The sequence below is a fragment of the Molothrus ater genome, chromosome 17, assembly GCF_012460135.2.
Source record: "Molothrus ater isolate BHLD 08-10-18 breed brown headed cowbird chromosome 17, BPBGC_Mater_1.1, whole genome shotgun sequence".
NCBI lineage: Eukaryota > Metazoa > Chordata > Aves > Passeriformes > Icteridae > Molothrus > Molothrus ater.
In genome coordinates, this window is record NC_050494.2 from 8,455,008 (window position 1) to 8,480,009 (window position 25,002).

General features: G+C 41.5%; 1 protein-coding gene across 4 annotated transcripts in view; it reads right to left on the minus strand.

The window, feature by feature from the left end:
- ZBTB46 (zinc finger and BTB domain containing 46) overlaps positions 1-25,002 on the minus strand; it is a 48,535-nt gene that overhangs the window by 17,896 nt on the left and 5,637 nt on the right. For all 4 annotated transcript variants that reach the window (XM_036395801.2, XM_036395803.2, XM_036395799.2 and 1 more), the window contains exons 3-5: positions 23,390-23,517; positions 21,529-21,667; positions 13,997-14,966 (exon numbers count right to left, since the gene is read on the minus strand). In XM_036395801.2, coding sequence (XP_036251694.1) covers positions 13,997-14,966; positions 21,529-21,582 — 1,024 coding nt within the window. In that variant the 5' untranslated portion in view covers positions 21,583-21,667; positions 23,390-23,517. The remainder of the gene's footprint in view (positions 1-13,996; positions 14,967-21,528; positions 21,668-23,389; positions 23,518-25,002) is intronic.

The following is a 25,002-nucleotide window of genomic DNA, read 5'->3' on the forward strand; positions in this document are numbered from 1 at the left end:
AAAGAAACTGTATAAAAATATAACATATTAGTAACAAATATATCAATTACTGAACCCAATCAAAACCAAACAAAAGTTATGATAAAGTAAACTTCTTCCTGCAAAAACACAGTTTATTGTTGTATATTTGGGGAGGTCTAATTGAAGAGCCTCCGTTGTTTGAACTTTGACTCTCTTATCAGCTTAAATAATTTATGTATTTTTGTGTAAAGAAAAATGACTCTCAGACTCCTCTCTATTCTTCACATGAAACAACAAAAAATTACACACAAAAAGGGCTGTTAGCCCATTTAAAAGTGCATAAAACAAATTGCAATTACCTACTCCACAATCTGCAGCAGCAAACACAGCTGACACACTCAAAGCCCAGCTGAGCACCTGGCAAACGGAGCTGAAGCTTCCCAACAAACTTATGCCTTTGTGGCATTTCTCCTATCAGGGAGAAGGAAAAAAAATCCATATCCAAAGAGAAAGCACAGATAATGAGCTATCAGGTGGAGAAAGAAGCTGTTTTACAGATCCTGAATATTTTATTGCCTCCTAGTTTAAAAGAGATTTAAATCTACTTTATGCAAGAGGGAACTATTAGAGCTCAAACCAGTGGTAGAACACTTACAAAATTAATACCTACTGCTTCCATAAATTCACTTTGCACTCTTCAGGGCAAGGAATTCAGGTGTTGTCCACACACAGCACTGCAATAAACTCACTCCTGCACAGAAGCTCAGGAGAAGGGAGGAGGCAGAGGGGGACAAACCAGCCCTTGGTTTCCACAACTGTCAAACCAGGGCAAGGCATTAATCTGCAGAGCCTTATTAAAAAATGCCAATGAGGACACTGGTACCGTGCCCACCTCCTGTAACCTGGAAAACAGCTGAAGGAAGAGCATTATTTTTATCTCCATTTCACAGGTGGTGGCTGCCTGAGAAAGACGTGGGGACTCGCTCAAGGTGCCCAGCCTGCAGAGCCAGGAGCAGCCAGCAAATTTCCCAGTCCCAGCTCAGGGCATATCAGATTCCAGAACATGTTCAGATTGGTTTAACTAAGCTGCACTGTTCTGCCAGTACATCCTACTGCTAAAGTTGTTCCTTAAAAAAACAAACAACCTCAAAGCAAAGAAGAAGGAAAAAGCAATCATAGGCAGAGTGCTCCCACACCCTGGAGAGGTAGGGAATGCCCAAGGCTGGGGGCTACAAACACAGTAGGAAGTTCATAACTGTGTACTACCAGAGATGCTCTCTGTTTAAAACAAGCCATTTTCCCTCCTCCATCTGTGTTTTGCTTGTATAATTTCATATTATCAGTTTTATTAAATCTTAGCCAAGCAGAAGAATTGAAATGCTTTGAATTTTTATGTATTTTGTCATCCCTCCGTTAGGGGCTCACAGGATATCCACTTTTCTAGATGATAATGAAGGTTTTTTAAAAACAAGCCAGCATGCCTACATAAAGAAAAACTACAAGACAGTAAAAACCAGCAGCTGTTACAAAAAGTGGTTAAGGAAGCAAATGAAACTCTAGCCCATTAAACTGGTAAGGTAACAGAGCTTCATCACATCACAGCCACAATAATACCACTGTCCCACCGCCTGCATGGGGAATCACAGCACATAACTCAGGCCACAAAGGGTGTTTGCCCACAAAACTGCATTCCCAAATAACCAGGCAGGCAGGGAATCACCTTGTGCTTTCTGCACTCCTTTTCAGAGCCTGCTACAGCTGCTGATTGACAGTTGCCAGCATTGGCTGCTGCCCGCTGCACATAAACACTAATTGCTAAAACACACGCAGATTAATTGTAACCACAACAAGACATTAAATGTTCCTCAAAAGCCAAGATTAGAGACAGACAGTGAAATAGATGCTTCAGAGCTTCCAGTATTTATAGCTGATGTAATCTAATCAAACACACATTATGGCAAAATAAATATCCACTTAGTCACATAAGTACTAAAATACTCTCAGCACACCAAAACCCAAAAAAATGCACCAAGTTCCTCTCCACAGTGCCTCCAAAACCACTTCTCTTTTCTCTAGAATGCAGCTCCTTTTGACAAGATTTAGCCAAAGAATTATATGAATCAAAAGCATCCATCACTTCCCAGTAATCCAAACTGTTTACTACAGTGCCTCAGCCCCATGTAAACCAGGCTTTAGTCAATGAGCTTCTATTCTGCAATTATTCACTGCCACGGGCCCAGAGCTCCATCCCAGCCCTCCAGAGCTCGTTTTTCACCCTGCTGGGACAGCCCTGTGACTGCAGGGCTGCACACGCAGGAAATCCCGAGCTAAACACGGCATTAATGCTGCTTGAAAACTGAGCTCATTAGTCTCTTTAGCAAATCATTATTTTGCAGTTATTCTATTACACCAGCCTACTTTCCAAAACACAGAAGCTTTAGAAAAGCTTTCTTAAATTTGTTGACTTGGGTGAATATTTTCTTGTTAGCTTTTATTGTCAAATAAAACACAGAGCCTATTTTTTGACAATTTTGGTCACAGTACTTCTATACAATTCTGAAAACAACAGTAAAGTTCTTAACTACACATGAAGCATCACATAACAGGGATGCAAGGACTGCAAGCACCTTTTCACAGAGGTCACCCATCCCAACTGAGCTCAAAACACACTTCATTCCCAGCCACACAGACCAGGCAGGCTTTAACAGATCCATGAAGAGGAACAGACCTCACACCAAGACAACAGGAGCAGTAAAATATTCCCAGCACACTCAGGGTGGCTACTGTGTGAGCTCTGGAAGTCCTATAAACCGAGCTCCTGTCACAAACCCAGGAATGGGAAAAGCAAGTTGCACCAATCACAAAAAATCAAGCACTACAGACATCTGTCAGCCCCTTGGAAAGGGCTATGGCACAAATCAAAGTAATGCAATGTACTGAAAGTATCCAAATGTTAATGTGATAATTTATTTTCAAAGATCTAGGAAGAAGCTGACAGTAAAAAGCATTAAACCCAGTCCAACAACTGAACAAAACACACATGCCATCCCAGAAACAGCAAGGAAAGGCTCCATTTTAAAGACTCCATTTACTACTTTAATTAATTACTTTAATACACAAACCAATTTTCGCTCTTGTATTTCTTCTCCCTGCTTTTGTCATTTTTTCTCATTACAGCTTAAACTCAGCTGTTACCAAAGTACCTCCTCAGCGTCTGCTTCTCTCACACCACTTATTTCTTGTTTGTACTGTGTTTTAACCTTCTCAGTAAACCCCCAGTGGGGTTTCCCAGACTCCCAATGCTATTATTCTCTTTCATAGTTCTTTTTTTAAAATTATTTTTCCTCTTTTCATCCTTTATTCCTGCTCTCTCATGTAGACAGTTGGAACACCTAGAAATCAGGAGCTGGAGAACTAAACCCATGAGAAGGGAGAAAGGAGTGAATAAAAGCCATACAAGGTTGCATCTGCTGCTGGAAAACTCAAAGCAGAAACAAGCTTTATTCCCAAGAACTAAAGGCAACGTTTTGCAAGGTGTCTCTCTCTCTCAATATTGCTCTTTTCATCACAGTCTGGAGGTAAGAGGGGATCAGAAATCTGTCATCTCCTCCTCACAGCCCCGATCAGGGTGGCAGGAGCACAAAGCAGGGACGTGGTGGCCCCAGTCTCTGGGGCTGTGTGACAGAGGTGACCCCCAGCAGTGAGGGGGAGCCAGCCACAGGCACAGGAATCCTTCAAAGGAGAGGAACAGCACCTCACCTACCATTTACAGAGCTTTAAAGCAGCTCCTGTGTGTTTCTCCACCTGCCTGGCAAATTTCAGGAATCTCTGAGGAGCCCTCCCAAGCTGCACTGGAGTGCAGGGGTGGTTCATGAGCACACCTTCCTCAGCTGGAGTCTCACCCCTCAGCATCTGCAGTAAACTCCCTGCAAGTCCCACAGCCCCCAAAGACATTGGCAATTCAAGGTAGCTGCCACAAAAAGCTCCTGAGCCTTTTCTGTAGCTCACCCCACCTGCAGGAACCAATTTGGCAGAGTGAGGGTGGAAAGGTGAACTGAAGGGCAGACACCTCTGGGGACAGGAGTCCTGCTGTCAGCAAGGCAAGAACCCAGGAAAATCCAGTCTGGAGAGAGGAGCAGCTGGACCTAATCTGAAGCAGCATCACCAGCAGACAGGGGAGTGAGAAGTCATCCTGACCTAGGGCAGCATTACTGCTCTGTCACCTGGAGTCATCTTTAAGAACTGCAGAATAAATTAGGTTGAAAGCGACTTCAGAGCTATTTTAGAGTAAGATTCCAGTGGCTTGTACAGCCCAGTTGTGAATATCAGCAGGGAAGACAGAGTACAACTTCCCCAGGTCCTTTCTCCACCTTTTGACCACTTTGTGAAGAATCTCCTCCTTTCACCCTGTGAGAATCTCCCTTCCTGTAACTCATCCATTACCTCTCATCCTTTCTCAGCCCACATCTGAGAAGGGTCTGGCCCTGGATAATCCACCTACCCCCCTTCTCTTCTCCAAGATTTTAAACCAAGCTGTCTCAGCCTCTCCTCACACATCATCTTGATGGCCTCAGCTGCTCTTGCTCAAGCTTGTCAAAGTCTTTTTTGGCCTGGAGATCCCCAAAGTGGATCCTGAACTCCAACTGCTGTTCCTAAGGCAGGCAGCCAGCCTCTGCTGGCTGTGAGGGCACACAGGCTCCTCTTCAGCTCCTTGCTCACCAGGAGACATTTTCTGCAAAGCTGCTTTTCTCTCCTTGGCTGCCAACGCAGCCTGCTGCACAGGGCTCTCCTGTGCCACATGCAGGACTTCACACTTGTCTTGGTGGAACTGCTGCTGTGCCTGGCACCGCTGCCTTCCAGCCAATCACCCCTCCCAGCCTGGTGCCACCCAACATCCCACCACACAAGTTGTTAATGAACAAAGTCAACAGCATCAGGCCTGGAAGCAGCTTGGGATGGATGTGGGGCAGATGTTTTGGATCTCCTGCACACAGCTGGGTAATTTTTAGTGTGATGGAAAACACAATTTTTTTTCTGTTTACAAGCAGAAAGGGAAGAGATCCCAGCGTCAGCAACTTCTCCCATGCCAAATTCCTGCACCCTCCCCTGCTACTCCCTCAGTGGCACCAAGACTACACATATAGTCGTGATTGAACTTGAGACAGGAACCAATATGTTAAAAATAAATTGATTTATTTAAAAAAAGTTATATTTAAATGCAGATCAGCTCTCCAGTCTGGTTCTCTACATGGTCACACAGAGATTTTCACCGGAACAACTGCAGGAGAGCGTGGGGGTGCAATTCAGTACCAAAGGAAAGTGGGAGCCACTTAAACTCAGCTTTTGTTTCAGGTGCACTGACAGAATGTGACCCAAAAAAACTTAGGTGAAATAAAAGACTTAATTTTCTGAGGTTCTTCAACCTATCTGGGTCAAGTATCTGCCTGACAGTTGATTTTATCTAGAATTCCAGGGATGATGTTTCTTCTGTAAGTTTAGGAAGGTTTGGCTTGATCTCCTTCTGTACAAAAGGCAATTAATTTTTAAACTCTCAGGGAAAAAAAAAAAAGAAAAAAAAACCTTTCATTTCATAGTGTGGTTTTTGATTGGGAATTAAAAAAAAAAGAGCACACAGGCTGGCAGCAAAATGACAATCTTTTACAATCTTTTACCAGCTGCTAAAAATATCCTTGAAGCTTGTATTTCAGTTCCCTCCTCCTTTCTAACAGAAATCTTCCAAAAGTGTTTCACAACTCACTATTTGTTAAGCAAACCCCAGCATTCTCACCCACTGCAATATTTACATGGGGAAGTGATGCCATGAGCTATATTTGGGTTGATTTGCACTATTTTACAACCATAACAGCAGACATGTGGATACAATAAATGTGCACAGCATTCAGAATCAGCTCCAATTTCCTCAAGCAGGAAACAATCAAGAAAACATAGATATTTAACCACAACACATATGATCATTAAAAACTCTCTTTATGTTGAAGGCTGTAAGATATCTTAAGTGAATCCTTATGGAATCAAAAACTTGGTTTCCTTCAGGCTGTGCTTTCCCAACCCTCTTCTTTCAGGTTTGAGCCCTACCACAGCTTCTCCACCACCATTTAAAGCAGGGTGACCTGGGACTGTCAGGATTTGAGTTCTCAAAAACGCTGTCCTGCAGCAAAGTGCCAATTTCCAGTGCTGCTCCTGTTTCTGGAGGGCTCAGGAGGAGCCCATGCCAGCTGAGGCTCCAATATAACTTTCCAGCCTACAGTCATAGGATGTTCACTCTCTGTGTTTTACCAACAGAAACATTCTCCTCACCAGCTCTAGAACACTACTGCTAAAATAAACCAGCCTTGTTCTACACAAATATGACCTGGTTTTATGTTGCTATTCCAGCAGCATGTTCCAAGCACAAGTGTATCCCCATCTTTCTCTTCCTCAAAACAGTAATCAGTGAACAAGTAACTGGAAAATTCCCTCTACTGCTCCAGGTACCTAGAAAAAAAAATCAATTTTCATCTCTTTCCCGTAATATTTGTTTTTCTACCATTGAATCAAGTTCTGCAAGTTCTGCAGACACTTTCCTGTGGTCAGCAAAAGGAGCTCCTGGCCCAAACCCTGCTGCTTGTTGCTGCTCCCCCACCTCCTGTCAGTGACCTCAACTCAACTGTTCCTCAGGCTACAGAGCAAACCTGGCCAACTGCTGGTCTTCCTAAAAAGGACAGAATAGAACAAATCCAAAAAAGAGAGAAATGGTTAAACTGGGTGAGTTAATTGTTTTAGAAATTATTCTAAAGTGGGATAATAAAGTATCCTTGCAGGAGCAGGAATGACTGGGCAGTGCAGAAATACCTTAAGCCACTCTTGTTTCTCCAAAATATGCAGAGAATTGTAGAGTAATTTGAGACTATCACTTTAACAGTAGTGCAAGCTTAACCTCTTTTTCCAAGTCTCTTAATTCAGGCAATAAAAGGAGTGACACTATTCCCTGCTGCTCCTCAGGACAGAGGCAGACACAAACACGAAGGGACAGAAATAAAACATTCAAGTACCACATTAAATATGAATATTAGCACTCATGATATGACAGAATGCTGAGTTATAAACTCTGGAAATCCTCAGAACAAATATTTACCTTTAGAAACAAGTGCCTTGAAAAAAAAAAAAAAGAGAGAATAAAAAATTAATCAGAGACCAGTACAGAAAAGCTTGGGTTTGATTCCCAGGCACTGCATCTTAAGAATTAATTCCTATTACATTTTAATGCAAAAGCAGTACTGCAAATAAGGATATTAAAGTCCTGAACAGGGCTAATTGCAAAGCAGGAATAGAATTTATGTTAAAGTACTAAAAGCTTCTTGATTTCTCACTCATAATTTCAAAGTAAAGAACCAAAAAGGGGGTAAAAGGTTTTTGAAAAGTTAAGATCTCCCTAAAGAAGAGCACAAGGAATAAATAAAATAGTGAGAAGGGCACTCGAGAGAGGGGAAATGCCTCTGATCTCTGGAGTTCAAGCAGATTAACAGAATCAGAACTGCTACCAGGGGGAGGAGGAAGAGGAGGAGGGCTTGGGAGCCTGGGGAAAATGGAATGCAGGGTGGGGAAAGGAAACAGACACTGAGCATTGAGCTAAAGCTGGTTTAGGGTGGAACCATTTTAAAGCCAGGGTGTAGCCAGGGAGTAAGTGTGTCTGGGTTTAAAGCAATGATTTTAGTTTCCAAACTTGAAAATAACCTGACCTAACCCTTCAATAACAGAAACTCCGAAGTTACTCCTGCAAAGACTGTATCCTAATAGCTCCATTAGCCTGTAGCTGTGGTGATACAGAGACCCTGAATTATTCACTGAGCACCCTCTGCTAAATTCTCAATATGGACACAGATCAGTGGTCTTGGGGGTCAGGGATTTTTTTTTTCCTTTGGTTTTGCATTTTGAGGCAATTCTCAGCCATCTCCACACAGCTTCAGGCACACCGAGAGTTCCAGAGAGGGTCCAGAAACCTGGGCAGCTCCTAAGCCCAAGGAATGCAGGCTAAGCCGATTTTGGGCTAAGAAAGAATTCAGGGGGTGGCACAAGAGCACAGAGCTGTAACCCCTCCATGCCTGGTTGCATGGCTGGTCACAGGGCTATCAAAATATCTCCCCAGCAAACCCCCTCAATCGTAGCAAAGATTTTAACACCTTGCACCATAACTGCAATGTCATGGCTGTAAAAGAAGGTGGGGAAATGCAGTAATTAACTTAATTTTCCAAGTGGCAGGCAATTTGTAGTTTACCTACCCTCAAAAATACTCCAACACCTTTCCAATAAGCTGTTTTAATCCAAAACATCTATCCTGCTTAAAAAGTGATCTTTCCAAAACGAGGCATAAAAAAGGTCTAAGTAACAAACTAAAAGTAGGAAATTATTAAAATTTGAGCCTGTGTTGGTTTTTAGGATATCAGACATTGATCTGACAACTGAAATTTTAGGATAAAAAGAAAGAAAGAAATTTCAGCCCACCTTTCAGTCATGGCTGTAACAAACATTTAAACCATTAAAACACCTGAAGTTTTCCCACTGCAACCAGGACTCAGACCATGGCAGGTGGACTGGAGACTCCCTCTCTTCAAAGCAAAAATCCATTCAAAGGAAGAGGAACTGACTGTATTCTGTCCCAGTGACTTTTCTGGCTGGATAATTTCAACTCTGCCCACTTCCAAAACTTCTCTTAGCACCTCCTTCAATACATTCATTTTTGTCTTGTAGAACAAAACAAAAATCTTTGGGAGTTCCTTAAACACCTGAATCTTGAGTACCAACACCACACTCATCTTCCCCCCCCCTTTCTCATTTTGCAAAATGTGGATTCCTCTAGTTGGACCAATATGTTTGCCAAATACCACAACAGGAACAGGGGAATTTTCAGGGGAATTACTTATTTAATAATGACTTGCAAATATGAATCAAGGGAAGATCTGAAGATTTGCACTGACAAAGGGACAGAGTCACAGGAAGCCCAGCAGCTTGCTGAGAAAAAAACAACAATGATTTTGTTTCAAGAATAAAATCATCCTGTGCTAAGGCGATCCACACATTCACCTTCCTGTACTCAGGTCCAGAGACCTCACCTGCAGAAACTTCATTGAGCTCATCTGGAACAAGCTCTTCCTTGCCTGCCTCTGAAGCCTTTTGCAATGTAAGCTCCCTATGTGATCCAACTGTTCAGCATCTGTGCTCCCCAACAGCTCCTGTAATCATAATTTGCTCTCTGGAAACCAGGACAGAAAAAGGGATGGGGAATGTTGAGGAGAGCAGCTGTCTCCAGGTTTCCTGGGGAGCAGAGCTCCTGCAGCAGCACTGCAGCCACACGTGTGGCATTGGAAAAGCAGCAACTCCAACAGCTCCTCACCAGGAGGGAGGAAGCTTGTGCATAATTAAAGATTTTGATGGGGAAAACGTTAAAGAAACTGTGAGCTCTGCAAAGTCAGGAGGATACAGTAAAGTCCTGCTTGTCCTTCCCATGGAGGTCACCAGTCTGGGCTTACCCAAGTCCTGAAGCTCTTCAGAACAGAGCACAGCAATTCCAATGCATGTGTTAAAGGAAAGAAAAGAGTTCCCAAACTGTGGTGCCTTTAGAAAGGGCTGCTCTGTTTTTAAAATAATTAGCTTCATTTCACAGTCAATTGGCACACAGAAATTCACTTGCAGCTTTTGGGTGCAAACACTCAGAAGATGTGTGGGAGTATTTCCTTGGAAATAAATTCCTGAATCATAACTACCATGCTTGAACTAACACATTAATAAAGTCGTCAATAAATTCTTCAGAAGACACCCTTCAAGTGACAGTTTTCCATTACATGAAGAGACAAAACCAGCAACACTTTGCTGGCTTAACAGTGAAGATACCCAGTCTCTTTTCCAAACACCATCTGATCCTGTAGTCCTCAAGATGTGTAATCCTGAAAAACTTTTAACCAGCAAGGTTAAAGGAACAGGAACCTAAGGCAAATAAAGATGCTGAAGGCACAAGACTACTTCTGAATTTCATAAGAATCTTTGATATGAAAACTAACAAAAACTAAAACATATGTTTCTTTAGAAAATCTCTAAAATTTAAGAAAAAGGCATAAAATAAAAGGCAGACCTGTTCTTCTGGCAAGTCCATGGAGGAAATTCTTCTTGGCTCAAATATGAAGAAAATTATTATCTATAAAAGCCCATCCTTCAGTTTACTTTGGAGAACTGCTGCTTCAAGTTAATGTGTCTTGATGAGGAAAACATATATATGAATGTTTCCTACAAGGAATGACAGACTGACATCCTGAACAGCCCAAACAGGATGAGAAAGACAAAATCTAATGTGTTTGATGCTAAACAGACAGTCCAAATTAATGAATAGAGACTAGCATGAAAAGATGGTGCTCATCAAGCTTTGTGCTTGACTGACGCCACCCTGAGAAACTGAGAGCTGAATCACAGCCCCAGTCCTGCACCTCAGTTTTCCATTTGCATTCTTCTGCAAATCCCATTTGATCATTCCTTCTTGGATGAAAAAGACAATCTTCATGGCAGACATTAGCAATCTCTTGCTATTTCCATTATGTTAGATTAACATTAATAAGATTACTCCAGACACTCCTTTTTATTTTAATCTCAAAAGTTGTCAGATTCCAAAACTCTCAACAGCACCCCACCAGCATAAGGGAAATCAATGGATTCACACAGAATTTTCATAGCCTTTCAATTTAAATAAAATCTGTGTCTTTTTTTGAGATATCATTGATTTGCACCTGCCTGTACTGATAAGAATGTTTTTCCCACTGATAGCAGCACCATTGCTGAGTGTGAATGAGCTGAGTTGTTTCAAAACCAAAGTTTCAGTGACTGCAATGTTCTTCTTTGTAATGTAACAGGAATTAAATAATCCTATATATAATAGAAAAGTAGGAAGTAATTCACAAATTTTTCATCTGTGAATATCCTGCCCCAAATAATCACTGAATTTAAAGGGTGATGCAACGGTTACTTGTAAGTTTCCCCTTCCAAAATGCTGCTGAAATGCAGTGCTGTCTGCAACAAGACCAAAAGAGTACCTGACACCATTTTAGGAGGAAGACTGAGCTTTGAAGAAGTATTCTCCTTAATCAGCTTTTGCATTTCCAGAATGCAATGTCTGTGTCAGCCCAGCACTAGAGAGGCATTTGCAAACCACCCCAGTGAACCCAGCAAGAACTTTCAGCCTTAGCAAGCAGCATCTTAAAATAACTGATAGGATCAGAAAAGTGAACGAGCCTCAAAGAACAGAGAGTTCTAGGTAACTTTCTTTCCTCCCAGTTACTTCTGAAAGAACATTCAACACCCATTTCCTCAGTGAGTGAGTAGCTTTCCATCTTAGCTGTGAACATTGCTGATAGGGATACTTTTAAATAAATGAGGTAAAAGAGAGCCCCAGACTATGAAGTCTGTTTTAAAAAATGAAACCTGACATGACTAAATCAAAGACAACTTCAAGCTGAAATTTAAGCACAGCCCAAATACTTGTTACAAGTGTCTGCACTGTCATTACCCATTTGCACACCAAAAAAATCAATTATTCTTCACACTTAGGATTCAAGTCTGCAACATCCCTATAGCACAGCTGAATTCTAACAGGAGAGGGAAGAATCTGGGGTACCAAAATCCAGCTCAAACACTACCCTGTAGCTCAGGATATGAAGTTTGCTGGAAAAAATCTCCCATCTGCTGGATATGGGAAATACTCATGCAAGACCAGAAGACCCTATTGCTTGCAGGGCCCCAGACAGGGATGTTTTTGGGGTAGCAGGGTTGCTTCTACTTCACAGTGAAAGAGCAGCAGCCTCACCTGAGTGCTCATTTGATTTTCCCCAAACCAAGTTTTACCACACAAGAGGCTGCCTGTGGACAAGGTGTCCAAGGTTAATCAAAACTGAACATGTATGGATCTCAAATCCTTTGAAATCATACTGAAAAAATCCCCAAAGACACCACAACCTGACCTACAACACAGGCAGGGCTTGCAGAGACACTCCCTGCTGCTAAGCCCACATGCACCCATTCCACAATTTCAGGCCCCACAATGCAGAGGAACCTCCCAGTCCAGCAGGGCAGAAAGGAGAATTTCACCTGCATTCACCTCTCCAGATGGCCAATCTGGGGAGCCCAGGAGCAGCTCAGTCTCCACACCCCCCCTTGTTCCTCATGGACACACTGCTCTCTGCCAGTTGCCACTGCCAGCACAGGCAGCCCCCACACCTGTTCATTTTTCATTTTGGACAGCAAGAAGTCTTGCCGCTCATTTTTTTCTTGTCTTTTACCAGCACTATTGCTGGAATATTGAAACTCTTCCCCCAACCACCACCATCCAGTTGCCCTTTTCCCACCACTGAAACCACCTCCTTTATTGGAAACTGCACTTAAGGCAGGATTTGGAACAAATAATTTGATGTGCCTGCTGACATGCTGTCTCAGCACTGTGCTGAGTCAACCCCCTGAGCCATCTTCCTCTCATCTGAGAGCAGCCACTCCAATTTAATTCCTTAACAATTAGGAATTAAATAATCTAAGTTTCATTCAGCTTCCAGTAATACAACCTCTGCTGTTGTGCACTATTTTCCATAAAGATATTCAGTCTGCACCCAGCTTTCCAAGAGGATCAGAGCTACAGCTCTGTTTCTGCAGCCACTCCAACATGTCTGGTTCACTGCAGGTACCTGTCCAAACCCACATCCCTCAGACAGCACAAGTGATGGAGCTGTTTTTATGGGATGCCGTGGAAAATGAAAACTAGTTGCATGAGAACAGAGACCAAGCAATCCATGCTGAGTCTTCACTCAAAACAAGGATAAAATACATGCATTGCAAAAATTGAGATTCTTCATAAATCACTGTTGCCTTAAATTATCTTGTATTTTTCTTCTGACGTTGTTTAGATTTTATCATCAGCTAATTAGAATAATTACATGCAATTATCTTGCTGCAGCAGATAACCATAAAACATAATAAATCTAAAGACATTTGCAGAATTACTGTTCAATGAAAACCACATTTAAACTCCAATATGTGAGCAACTTCAACCTCCTTTTTCAACCCATAAAGACTTTCAAGACTTTCAGTACTCTTTGTATTGTTTTTTTAATCCAAATTTGGCAACATAAAAGTCTATAATCTCACACACCCTTCTCCTGGTTGACTTGGTATGCAATGAAACACAGGCTAACTCACAGCACAGACTAAGTTCTTGAAGTCAGCTTGAGAGAGTTTACTAACACACTCCCATAAGTCCTTAGAAAAACCCACCAAACTCCTATTCCAGAAGCATTCCTGAATCTATTTACTGCCACAGATTAATGAATCAAATGGGCCAGCTATCTTGAGTCAAAAAAAAAACTACTGAAGATTCAAAGGAAGTCAAGAAAACAATTTTCTTGCTGGCTACACACTTTAAACACAGCCACTCGTCTCAGACCACAAGCAGTCACACATCAAAATACACTTGAAGCCATAGTGATGCCTCAGAAAAACATGTTGTTCTTGAGAGTTACTAAACACTTATCCTGCCATTACCAGCAAGAAGCTATGGTGGTTTTCTTACCCAAGAGAAAGTGACACCTGAATACCAGGAAATTCTGAAGATGCTATCGGTAAGACTAAATTACACCTGCGTGTGTGGTGTAATTACCTCATCAATATACAGTGAAAGGAAAATTCTTCAACCTTGACATCAATGTCCACACCTGCTAAAATAAATTCTTTTAACCTTTTCTCTCATTAATTCCAACACTTAGTGGTGGTTTTGGGGTGATTCATGTCGTTCAAAGCCAAAACATAACCACCATTTTTACAGGAGAACCAACCTCCATTGAGGCTCCTGACTGAACCACTCAGTGCTTGGTGCTTCTAAATTGTTGGCAACACAAGTTTCTACATTTTGTATTTCTGGCAAGCTCCTATTTCAGAGGCTGATAAGATCATCCCATAAAAAGATCTAATTAACTCAATGTTTTCATCCCCAAAAACTGGAAGAATTACTTACTTGGGTCTCGACTGCTGTACGGCCATCCTGAGGCAGGTAAAAGGGGCAGCACAGGAGAATTTGCCCTGCTGTCATCCTCCACTTGCTGTGTTATATGTCTGACAGTTTCTTTGTTTTTCCTGTTCTTCCTGCGGCCCGTGGGCTGCCAGCCATCCCCCCCTCCTTGCTCTGAGAACCCACTCTGTATTGCACTATCCTTGGCAGAGTGCAGCTCACCCCCTCCGTAGTGGGACGGGGACACCTGCTCCTCTTTGATACGCAAAGACCCATAGCCCATGTCACTAGCCCAGAGAGACTGGGATGAAATGTCTTCGTGGCTGTCTGGTTTTGGTTCTTGATCCTCTTTCCCATAACTGCTCCCTCCCTCGTGGCAGCTGGCAATGGCTGAGTCCCCAGAGGAGTTTGCTGGGCTGGTTCTCCGAGCCAGCCAGGGGGATATACTCCTGCCAGCCACCACCGCTGAGATCAGAGCGTCCGTGCTGCTGCTGGAAGGGGCTCCCAGCTCATAATCAACGAGGTCCTCCGAGGCATCAGACTTGATGCTTATGTCCAGAGCTGCTTTGATGAAGTTGTGACAGGCCTGCACGATGTCTGTCATCTGCAGGTAGCTGGCGGCCGACATCACCTCGATGACGTTCCTGCTGGTCAGCGCCAGGTGCGCCGAGTACATGAAGTCAATGATTGCCTTAAAGCCCTGGGCGGTGACAATGTCCAGGTGGGTGACTGTGGCTTGATCTGAGGTTTTCTGGACCTGGCAGTAGAGGGTTTTGAAGTAGCGGCTGCTGCCCAGGAGGACGTTTTTGTGAGCCTTGAAGATCTTGCCCTCCACGATGATGCAGACGTCGCAGAGGATCCCATGCTGCCTCTGCTCGTTCAGCTCCCGCAGCAGGTGACGGTAGTGGGAAGCAATTTCCATATCTTCCTTTCGGTTATTCATTTGGAGATCTTTATGTTTCCTCTTCCACAAGTCCTGCAGAGGGAAGGAAATGATAGGATTACAAAATCCAAGACAAGGCTGAGACAAACCCCTGGGTTGTACCAAAAGAAGCAACGGGTTCATCTGGGAAGAGTGCCACAAATACAGCTACTGCCTGCAATGCCTCCACATTCATTACAAAATGCACCTTACTTTGGCCAGACTACAAATAATTTACATTAAAAAGGACTAGATTAGAAGCCAATCCTCCAGTGGCTCGTAATATCCCAGAGCAAATGTTTCTTTAAATTACTACAAACTTGTAAAAAAAAACATCTGAAGTAAGCAGAGAAGAACAGCTGTCAGTTTTTACTGTGAATTTGTGGAAATCTGGTTTTGAAAGAGATATTGCACTTGAAACCATGCTCAGATGCCCATAGCCTACTGAGGGGCACACTGTAACACATTTTCCTCGAGGGAACAAGCATTGTGTGCAGCACACAGAGGAGCTGAAATCCTCAAACAGCAAGAGCCAATTGAACCCAGCATTTCCCTTGTTATACTCCCGTGGAGGGGCTATAAAAATAGCTTAAAAGTCACAAGAGCAACAAGCAAATCCAAGGAAAGTTTTAAGTCCCCACCCAAACTAAACTGGCAATAGATCACAACTATGAAATTAATGTTATTTGAAGCTGAACTACTTACAAGCAATACTTTGCAATAAATCTGTTATTTCCTTGCTTTACATCTCCAAGTTTACCCTGCAGCCACCCCCAGATGCTGAGTAGAGAACTTCTCATGACCAACATGAAGCTGAGAAAAATTCACAAGCGCATTTGATCACCTTTCATAAAATTTGGCAGTATTATCCAAAATAACAGGCTAGCTGGTGCCAGCAGCAAGGTATCTTCTAAGTTATGCTCCAGATTATCCTCCTCTTACACCCCTAAACAGAAAAAAGGTCCTAAATGTTGACAGCAGTCAGCAGTGTGAGGATTTTCAGATTGAATTTTTTCCAGTTACAATCTTTGCAACTCCATACTTGCCTTTAATTCCACAGCTTTACAAATCCTTTGACATTCAATTCTGCCATTTTCTCTAACTTATACCACTTTTTTTGGAACTTACTATCCAGATTTATCTACCACGGAACAGTGGTTTAATAGTCCAACTATTTAAGAGCAACAAGGTGAAGCTTCTTTCTCTCAGAAGCTTAAAATTTGTTCCAACATAAAAAGTCCCAACTGTAGAACTGATATGAGTGTCCACATGTCCACACACAACTGTAAAACTGGACCCAGTTCCAAATGTTATTATGCGCAGGCACGCTCATCAGAAGCCTGGGTTTAGGCTGCTGGTTGTTACTTATAAAAACAAAACCTCTGAGGTTGTACAGCCTTAAAGCACACATGCTTCAGGGTTAGCATTGACTTTAAGGAGGATGTTTCCAGCCTGGAGCCCCTTTCCAACATGCACAGAGCTCACACACAAACTCAGCACCATCTGCTCCCACTGGCTCGCAGCAGTGGGCAGCGCAGCCGTGATTCAGGAAGTTTCCTTGGCACATTCAAGTGTGTTTCCTGGGCTGTGGAACACAGATCCACAAGTACCCTGCCCCCTTCCCCTACCCTGTGCTATTATTATCATTGGCAGGAGCAAAATAGCTGCAGTTTAGTCACTGTGGGCTGGAAAAGAACCTCCCAGCCCACAGAACATCCGTGAGGTGGGACCTTCTCCTAGAGAGACACCTGATGATTCAAAAGTTCAAGTTATGCAAGACTGCTCCAAGCTCCTCCAGTTCTGCAAGGATGGAGCTGCCTCTCTGCAGCCCCAAAGATCCTAATTTGCAAGGCCAGCTGGTCCCTGATCATTGAGCAATGTTTGCTTCCCTCTAGAGAGGAAGGACCTTCTTCCTGCAACACAGGCAGGCTGAACTGTGTTCATCCACTTCAAACCATGCAGCTTTTCTGCAGAATTAAGCACAGAATGCACAGAGAAGCCAATATTTTCTTTTTTTTTTTTTATTGAATTGAAAGAGGTCAATACCAGTGCAGCTGCACACACCTATTTACCACAGAAATCTGCCCAGAGACCTCAAACCAAATCCTCACCCAGACACCATCTCTGTCTCAAATAAACAAAATAAATCGGTAAGAATCAAACCAAGAATCAAGGCTGGGGAGTATGGAAAGAAAAATAAATTAATTTTCAGGTGTTTGGCCTCAAAAGGTTGTGCTGGCACCAGCCAGGACAGCATCTCTCTAAGCCAGGCTCTGGAGGTGGCTGCCAGCACTTCCCAACATCTCCACGTTGGAAAGAACCACCTCTTAAGGCAGAGTGACAGCTCAGTTTTGTCTTTATTCCAGAAACCACTACTGCATCTACTTTTAGGAGCTGAAGAGTCAGCTTAGTCCCCTCAGGAAATAAGAATTGCCACATAGGATAAAGTGAGCTGTCCATCACCAGTCGTGTCTCCAACAGCTGCCATATCCACACAATTCAGGGGAAGATGGAAGAAAACCTCAGAGCCCACAGTGAGGAAAGGGTCAGAATGTTCTGGATATGGCATTTCCTTTCACTGTTCCTTCATGGATATTAAAATCCATATTCCAAAACACAAACTCCCTGGAACTATGAGGAGGAGGGCCAGGAAATCTCCTGCAAGGATAATTTTCTCTTCCTCAATTTCATACAGATTAGCATCACAGTATTTGTCAATGTGTCCACTTGCTCTTGTGAATTTATTGCACATTTTTCCTTCTTCAACTGGAAATAGTCTTCAACTGGAAATTGTATCAATTCCTTGAGATTTTATTTCTTTGCTATCTCATACATTTATTCAGTTTAGTTCATTGGGTCAGGTCTCCCCCCCACTGATAACAATCCACTTCAGATACATCTTGTCCTTTTTTAAGCTGCCTGTGGCAGAAATACAGAATTTCAAATATGTCTCTTGCTACTTTTGGTTTAGACTGGAGCAGTTTGAGGTTCAGGCATTGACATGGATGGATGGATGGATGGATGGATGGATGGATGGATGGATGGATGGATGGATGGATGGATGGATGGATGGATGGATGGATGGATGGATGTCTTGCTCATCTCTTTAGGAAATAGAAGATAAGGTCAGAGAAAAGATACCAGGGAATTTTTACTAAACATAAGGACACAAAAATCTCTGCAAGACTCCTTTCTGACCACTGAGGTGGGCACATTACAACTCCTCCAAGCAAGCAGTGAGGTGGACACTCCCATGTTCAGTGTAATCAATAAAATGTAACAGTTTCCAAATCAGGAATTATTACTGTAGATGTCTTGATCTTCCTCTGTCACAAGGTCTGCTCCCTCACACCCAACATCTGTCACAGCATTGTACCTTTTAAACAAGAGGTCTTTAGGGAAGAAAATTAAATATGCCTCAAATTCAGAGGAATTAATTAGTTTTCTGTCTACCCATGTCAAACCAGAACATCCGTTTAATGTCAAGGATCACCAGGGAATTAATCCAAGTTAAATTTAAGGCAATTTGCTAGTAGTTAAAAATTCAGGAAGCTTTAAAACCCTGTTCTTGTGTTCCAATTTCACATGCTGTTTTGTGGCTTGTTGATGGTTTGTTTTTCTTTTTTTTTTTTCCCTTTCCCTGGTAAGGATATTTATTTCCACTTAAAAATGTTGTGGAAAGATTTCTTCAGAAAAGCTGTACCCTTCAAACTTCTGTAGAAGCACAGTGAAGATGGAATAAATTGGAGATTTCTTAGAAACAGACCTCAAAGATTAATGATGTATTTTTTTGTTTATCTCAGGTCTTTTTAGTACATGAAGGCTTTAAAATTTGAGCATCCACCAGAATTCTTTAGGCCACATGGCCACAAGAAAACTTTCCAGGAAGCCAATGAACTAGAAAAGCTCAGTTGAAGATTTTCCACAAAATAAAACTGTAGCAGATCAGGCTTTCTTCATAAGCCAGTTCACAGGCAGTAATTCAAGTCTATTACTCCTCCAAAAAGAACTAAAAAAAAAATGTCCCAAACTAAACCATGGCACTTAACAGCAAGAACACAAAGTGAGCAGATTTAAGAGTCACTTTCATGCAAACTTCTGTAAAGATACAGGATTGCTTTTATTTCTCGTATCAGAAAACCCCGGTCTTGAAGTAAGCATAAATAATTTATACAATCTTTAACCCTAGCTAGAGTGAACCTATGAAAGTGGTTTATTTTGCACTGCCAGTACAGTTATTTAAACATGAAAATAGCACCTGATGGCACAGTAGGATTCTAAATCACACTTCACTTCCCATTGGAAAGGTTTTAAGAAGAGTAAATATTTATTTATTGGCAAATTTCTCAGCCCACGAATGAGTCTCCTAACTTAACATCACTAAAATTAGGGAGCACAAATTTGTTGCAGCTAAATCTCAGTACATTACTTACATTTTGACAAAAAGTCACAGATGACAAATGAATTGCACACAAAATCCTCTACAGAGCAGTCCCCTGGGAAATAGTGGGGACAAAAATAAACTTCCTTCCCTCAGAAAGAAAACAGGGAAAAAAAAAGGCCTGGAGGTTTGTTTTTTTGGTTGGTTTTTTTTTTGGAGGGGGGGGGGATTGCTGTTAGGATTTGTTTGGTTAGTTACTTTTTCTTTTCTGAGACTGTAAGTGAACTGTAGATTTAAATTGCATGGCATTTCATCTACATCAACTTTCTCAGCATGTTTCTACACTTAAAACCAAGGACCAAAGGTAAAGAGCACCAAAATGCTCACTAGTGCACTCCTCCACCACTCTGCTCCCTAGAGAAAACATGCCAACTGGAATTTAACCAAAAATGTGTTGTTTCCTCCCCCCTCTCCCTTCAGAGAAAAGTAAAAACAGATTAAGGAAGAACTCCAATTCACTCCAATGCTTTATTACACAAAAATCCAACAAACACACCCCACTTCTCTGCTTCCCCTGTGTCCTGTCCATGTTTCCACTCCCAAGACATTCCAACATTTTTAAAATTCCTCTGCAAAGGAGCTCTGTAAGGTGAGATTGGGTTTGAAATGCTTCCTTGCACAACAAGACACTGTGTGCATGCAAGTTTCACTCTTATCCAGTTAAAGACAACAGAAATGCACAGGATTCCTACTCCCCATCTGCCCTGTGCTGAAAAGAATGGAGAACAAAACCCCTTCGGAACTGAAAAGAACAGTAAAGGAGAGAAAAAGAAGACTCAGAATCTTCATGGATGGTAACTCTCTGCAAAGGCACTGCTCAGGAGCTTCACAAGCACAAATTTCCACAACAGCAGTGTTGTCTCACACCTGTGTTTGAGGAACAGCAGCACACAATTCTGAAAGAGTTTCAATTTCTTGATACTATATAACACCAAATTATATTCATATGATCATCTTTGTCCAAAATAAATATAAGTAACAGCTTACAAAAATGAACAGCTGCCAAAAAAGAAACTCCTTTACCCCATTCTGATTCCTGAAACCAATCATCCCTTGCTTTAAGTTGGTCATCCCAACCACAACTCTGAACTGGAGGAGAAAGAGGCAGATGTTTGTAAATAGCTCAAACCAGACCCTTGGGCCAGAGGGGTCACTCAGGGCTCAGGGTTTCACGCAAACAAGGAGCAGCACCTCTCCCTGATGAGCAGGGATGGGAACATTTAACTGCAGCCCAGCAGTGCAGGGGCTCATGGGCTGGGACTCACAGGAAGAAAATAAAAGTTTCACCATTCACCTTGGGAAAAACTATAGAACTACAGAAAGGGCGGGGATTTGGGAGGCACATGATTTTTAGTAAACTTAAAGAGAAATACTAATTCCATTTTCATGACCAAATTTGATAGCCCCACTGAATTGTCTGTGATTGCAGGGCAAAAAGAGCCCCAAGTCCCTACAAAAATTTATTAACATTGGTCTGATTCTCCAAGATTTCTCCAACTTCAAGCCAACATTGCCCCATCATAGAGAACATTAAAACAACATCTGTTTAGAATCTGTAGCAGACACAATCCAGAAAAGTCCATGAGTAAAGTTCAAACAGCAGAGTAGAACACTGCACACTTCCAGCATTTCACCATCCATTAAAGCTTTGTTTCCAAAGTCCAGACAAGAACAAGGAAAATCTAACTCCAGCAGCACAACTTAAAATAGCAGGGAGTCATTATTAAGCATTTCACTCTACTCCAAAACTTTAAACCAGAGACATGGCTGTGGCCTTTCACTTGTCAAACTATCCACCTGAAATTATGGGTCAGCCAATGTGCAGGAGCTGGACAGCAAAAAAGGGCAATCAAAACACAGGATTTCATAGAAAAATCCATTTATTAACCTTCATTAGCTCTGACAGCACATGAAGAATTTCAAGAGAAAACCAGGACTGAAAATGATAGGTAAGTGAAAACTGCTGTGCTCCACATTTCAGGAAGGGGGTAATTAGAATTCAAAATTTAGAAACTAAATTTAAAAATTTTAGGGGGAAAAAAAAGAAAATACCAGATATGCATATTTTGCTATATTGTAAGTAACAAGCAATTTTTGCAGATTTAGTTAATAAACACATGTAAACTGCAATATTGAATAAATAAACAAATGAAATCCAAGACAATTACTTCTTACCAGTAACAAACTGGGTTCCAGGTCTAGTGTTTCTCCTACAACAGCTGAGGACATCAACAGCCCCAGGGCAGCACAGGTAGTGCCCTGTTTGTGACCTTCTGACAGCGCTGGTGTGAACTCTTGTAGGAGAAAGACAGAACTCTGACAAAAAACAAAACCAGAACAAATTATTAGCAATAAACTAACAGCGAAATGTTTTAAAGTCCTTTCCCTCCAAACTCACATTTACGACATCTTTACTTGTGACTTACTGAATTCCAAAAAAGTCAACTCCAAGCATATCGATACATTGAAATTAATAAAAGCCTGGCTACCACTTTGTAATAATGTAAACAAGACTTACTTCTTAAAGGTATGGGAACAAAAAGGTCTAATTTTAGCTACTAAAACTTCAATCAGACCCTTGAACAACAGGGTTTCCTGTTTGGGAGCTTTTCAAAACATTCTCACTTTAATGACTCTTTGAAGAGACTCACCTTATCTGACCTATAAAATACTGAGTTTTAAAAGCTACCAGTACAGCTCCTGAAAGAAATTTGCAGTGGAACACTCAGGAGAATTTGCTCTCAAAATGTTTAGCTGCCAATTTCTAGTGGCTGACACCATTCTGGGTTAAGAGACCAAACAATCTCAAGATTTGTAAAGTTTTGTGTAAAATACAGATATTTAGGTATAGTAAGACACATTTACAGACAGGCTTCTCAGAGAAAACCTGAGTATTTATGGTTACAAGGCACAAGGAGTAAGAATAGTTCAACTACACCAAGGCTTTTGTCTGTGAGGATACATTCACTACAACTATCATCTTAGACACCTACTTTTCTTATATAAAACAGACTTTATTTTTTTTTTAAGAATAGCATATACATCACACTGGCAACATTTAACTTAAAATCTAACACTTCTGAGTCTACTTTATTCAAAACTTCATATTGTTAGCCATAATAAAGTCCTTTTTAGTCTCTGCATTTCAAACCCTTTCAATATACAGATTAGCTCTCTTAATGAAAATAAGCTATAAATCAATACTGGTGACTTCAAGACTGACCTTTTGTAGTAACAGATTGTGAAAGGAAACATCAGAAGATAAAAGTTAAGAAAGCTTTTCCAACACAAATTAATGCCATTATAGAAGGTGAAATAAAATATCTAATAAACAAAGAAGGTAATTAGGAAAATCCAAGCAGTCTTATGGCAAACAGCAGAACTGAAAATCTTGAAAACAAATATGACCCAATTGAAGCGAACACCAGTGACTTTGTTCTCTGTTTCTATTCTGGACTGCCAAGCCTTGCCTTTCTCTATTTCTGATTGCTTCTCCACAGCAATTGTTTTGGCCAGCTCCTTTTAGTGCTGTTATTTGGACAGTTAAGAAAAAATAAAGTGGTGAAGTGAGGGAGCCAGACCAAGCCAGACAAAAGGGAAACTACTTTCTTAGCAAAGTTAACAAGGTGTATGTATTTCTACTTAGACATGGGGCCATTACTGTTAAAACTCTCACTTACACCGGTCCCAGAGCACAAAAAGAGCCAGAACCGATTGGTAAAAACGGCAAAGCTGAGCCCTGCACTTTTTCTTCTTTGCTTGGAGCTCTGCACCTGTTTCCCTCTTGTGATCAAAGAGATGAGAACTGAGGGACCGTGATGGATGGAGGCACCTCTGCCACAAGGAGGGAGCAGAACAGCCACAGGTATTTCTCCAACTTTTGCAGATAACCAAGATTTCTAAGTGAGCCTTTGTTATAATTGTTAAGTCAGGTTTTATGAGGAAGTTTCAGCTCTCATAACCATGTTCTCTCCAGGTCCCCTTTCTCTTTCCTATACCACATGACAAAAATATCTTTGAAATGCTGAGAGCTTACCGATACTTGAAAGTGTTTCCTGTCAGCAAAAATAAACCTTGCAATGTTTCACAGCTGGACAGTGCATGTTTCAATGAAGAGAGGAGAATGGTCTCTGCTGAGAAGCTCCAGAAGGTTCATAAGATGTCCTGTGTTTGGGAATGGAAAGAATAGGAGGCAAAAATTAAAATCCAAATTTTAACTCACTACAAAGCCCTTCAGTGCCACAGAATTACAAGCAATGTTTAAAATAACTGCACGTTTACAACACTGTTTGCCATTTTAACAAGAAACATTCTGATATATTCCTATAATTAATCACGCAGGAAAAATGATTTAGCCCTTGTGTTAATGTAAAGGAGTTTTACATACTGGTATTAAGACTGTTAACAACTCCTGACTATGCTTCCAGAAGTGCTTTGAAAATGTCACTCTAAAAAACCAGCAGTTTATAAAAGGATTTTAAGAAAAAATTAACAACATTGTTTCAGTTGACATGTAAGTTTCAGTTAATGTTTCTGTGACCTCTGCCAGCCACACGCTTTAAATGGGGCTGGAATTAATCTCACCTCATGGTTATAGTGATTCCCCTCCAAACCAAAATATTTGCCTAAGGTTACAGAAAAATCATGTGTCCATGTTGTGTGAAAGGAACAGATTTGAATTTTATTCCCATCCACCTCAACTGCATCACAGCCTTCAAAAGCCAGCATGATCCCCAGATTTTAACCACCAAGCAGCACCCACAAAGGTACTGAGGAAAGCACTTTGCTTCTCTTGCAAACATTATAAAAACTTAAAAAATAAAACAAAAAACAAACAACCCAAACACAAAAACGAAGATGTAAATATGCAAATAACTAACAGAAGCTTTACTTTCCATTCTGTAAAAGCTATGCACCTGAAATACAATATTCCAGTGGGTAACAAGTTGCTAATCCCACAGGATGCACCTTTGCACCAGGGCACAGGTGTGTGCACCCAGTTCCAGCTGCTCGCCTGCAGAAATATTTCCACTGCACTTGGATTTCCTCTGCATTTCCATTATTCATTTCCCCAGAACTTCCAACTCTGTCCATCTGCCTGTCTCCCATCCTGGTACAGGAACAGTTGCTCAAATCATTCCCCTATTTTTGATCTCTGCTCCCTCTCTCATCTGGTTGCACCAGGAGAAGAACAGACCCAACCCTACTCATGTCATGGACCCTGTAGAACACAGCAAGAACTTGGCAGAACTGGCACAGGGTACCAGGCTTGAGAAGTCTGGTGACATCAAAAAAATATAAGAATTTAGCTACAGATATATCTGCTAATCTAGCAGCAAAGATTAAAAAACAACCTGAAAAATTCAAATGCCTGTGGCTCATATGACACTTACCTGTCCAAGTGCCATTAGATCTCCTTAAGATCTCCTACAAGATCTTAAGCTTTTACTTTAAAAAGTCACAACAGAAATCTAAGCAAAAAACCTCTGCCCCTGTGCATCTATTAGTCAAAAAAACAACATAAAAAGTACCTTAAAAAAAAAAGAGGATTAGAGAACTGTAAACTTATCACACTGGGAATTGCCCTGAAGAATGGTTTCCCCCAAAATTTCTCATTGGTTTTTGGCTTTTCAATTAGGGGATCTTTGC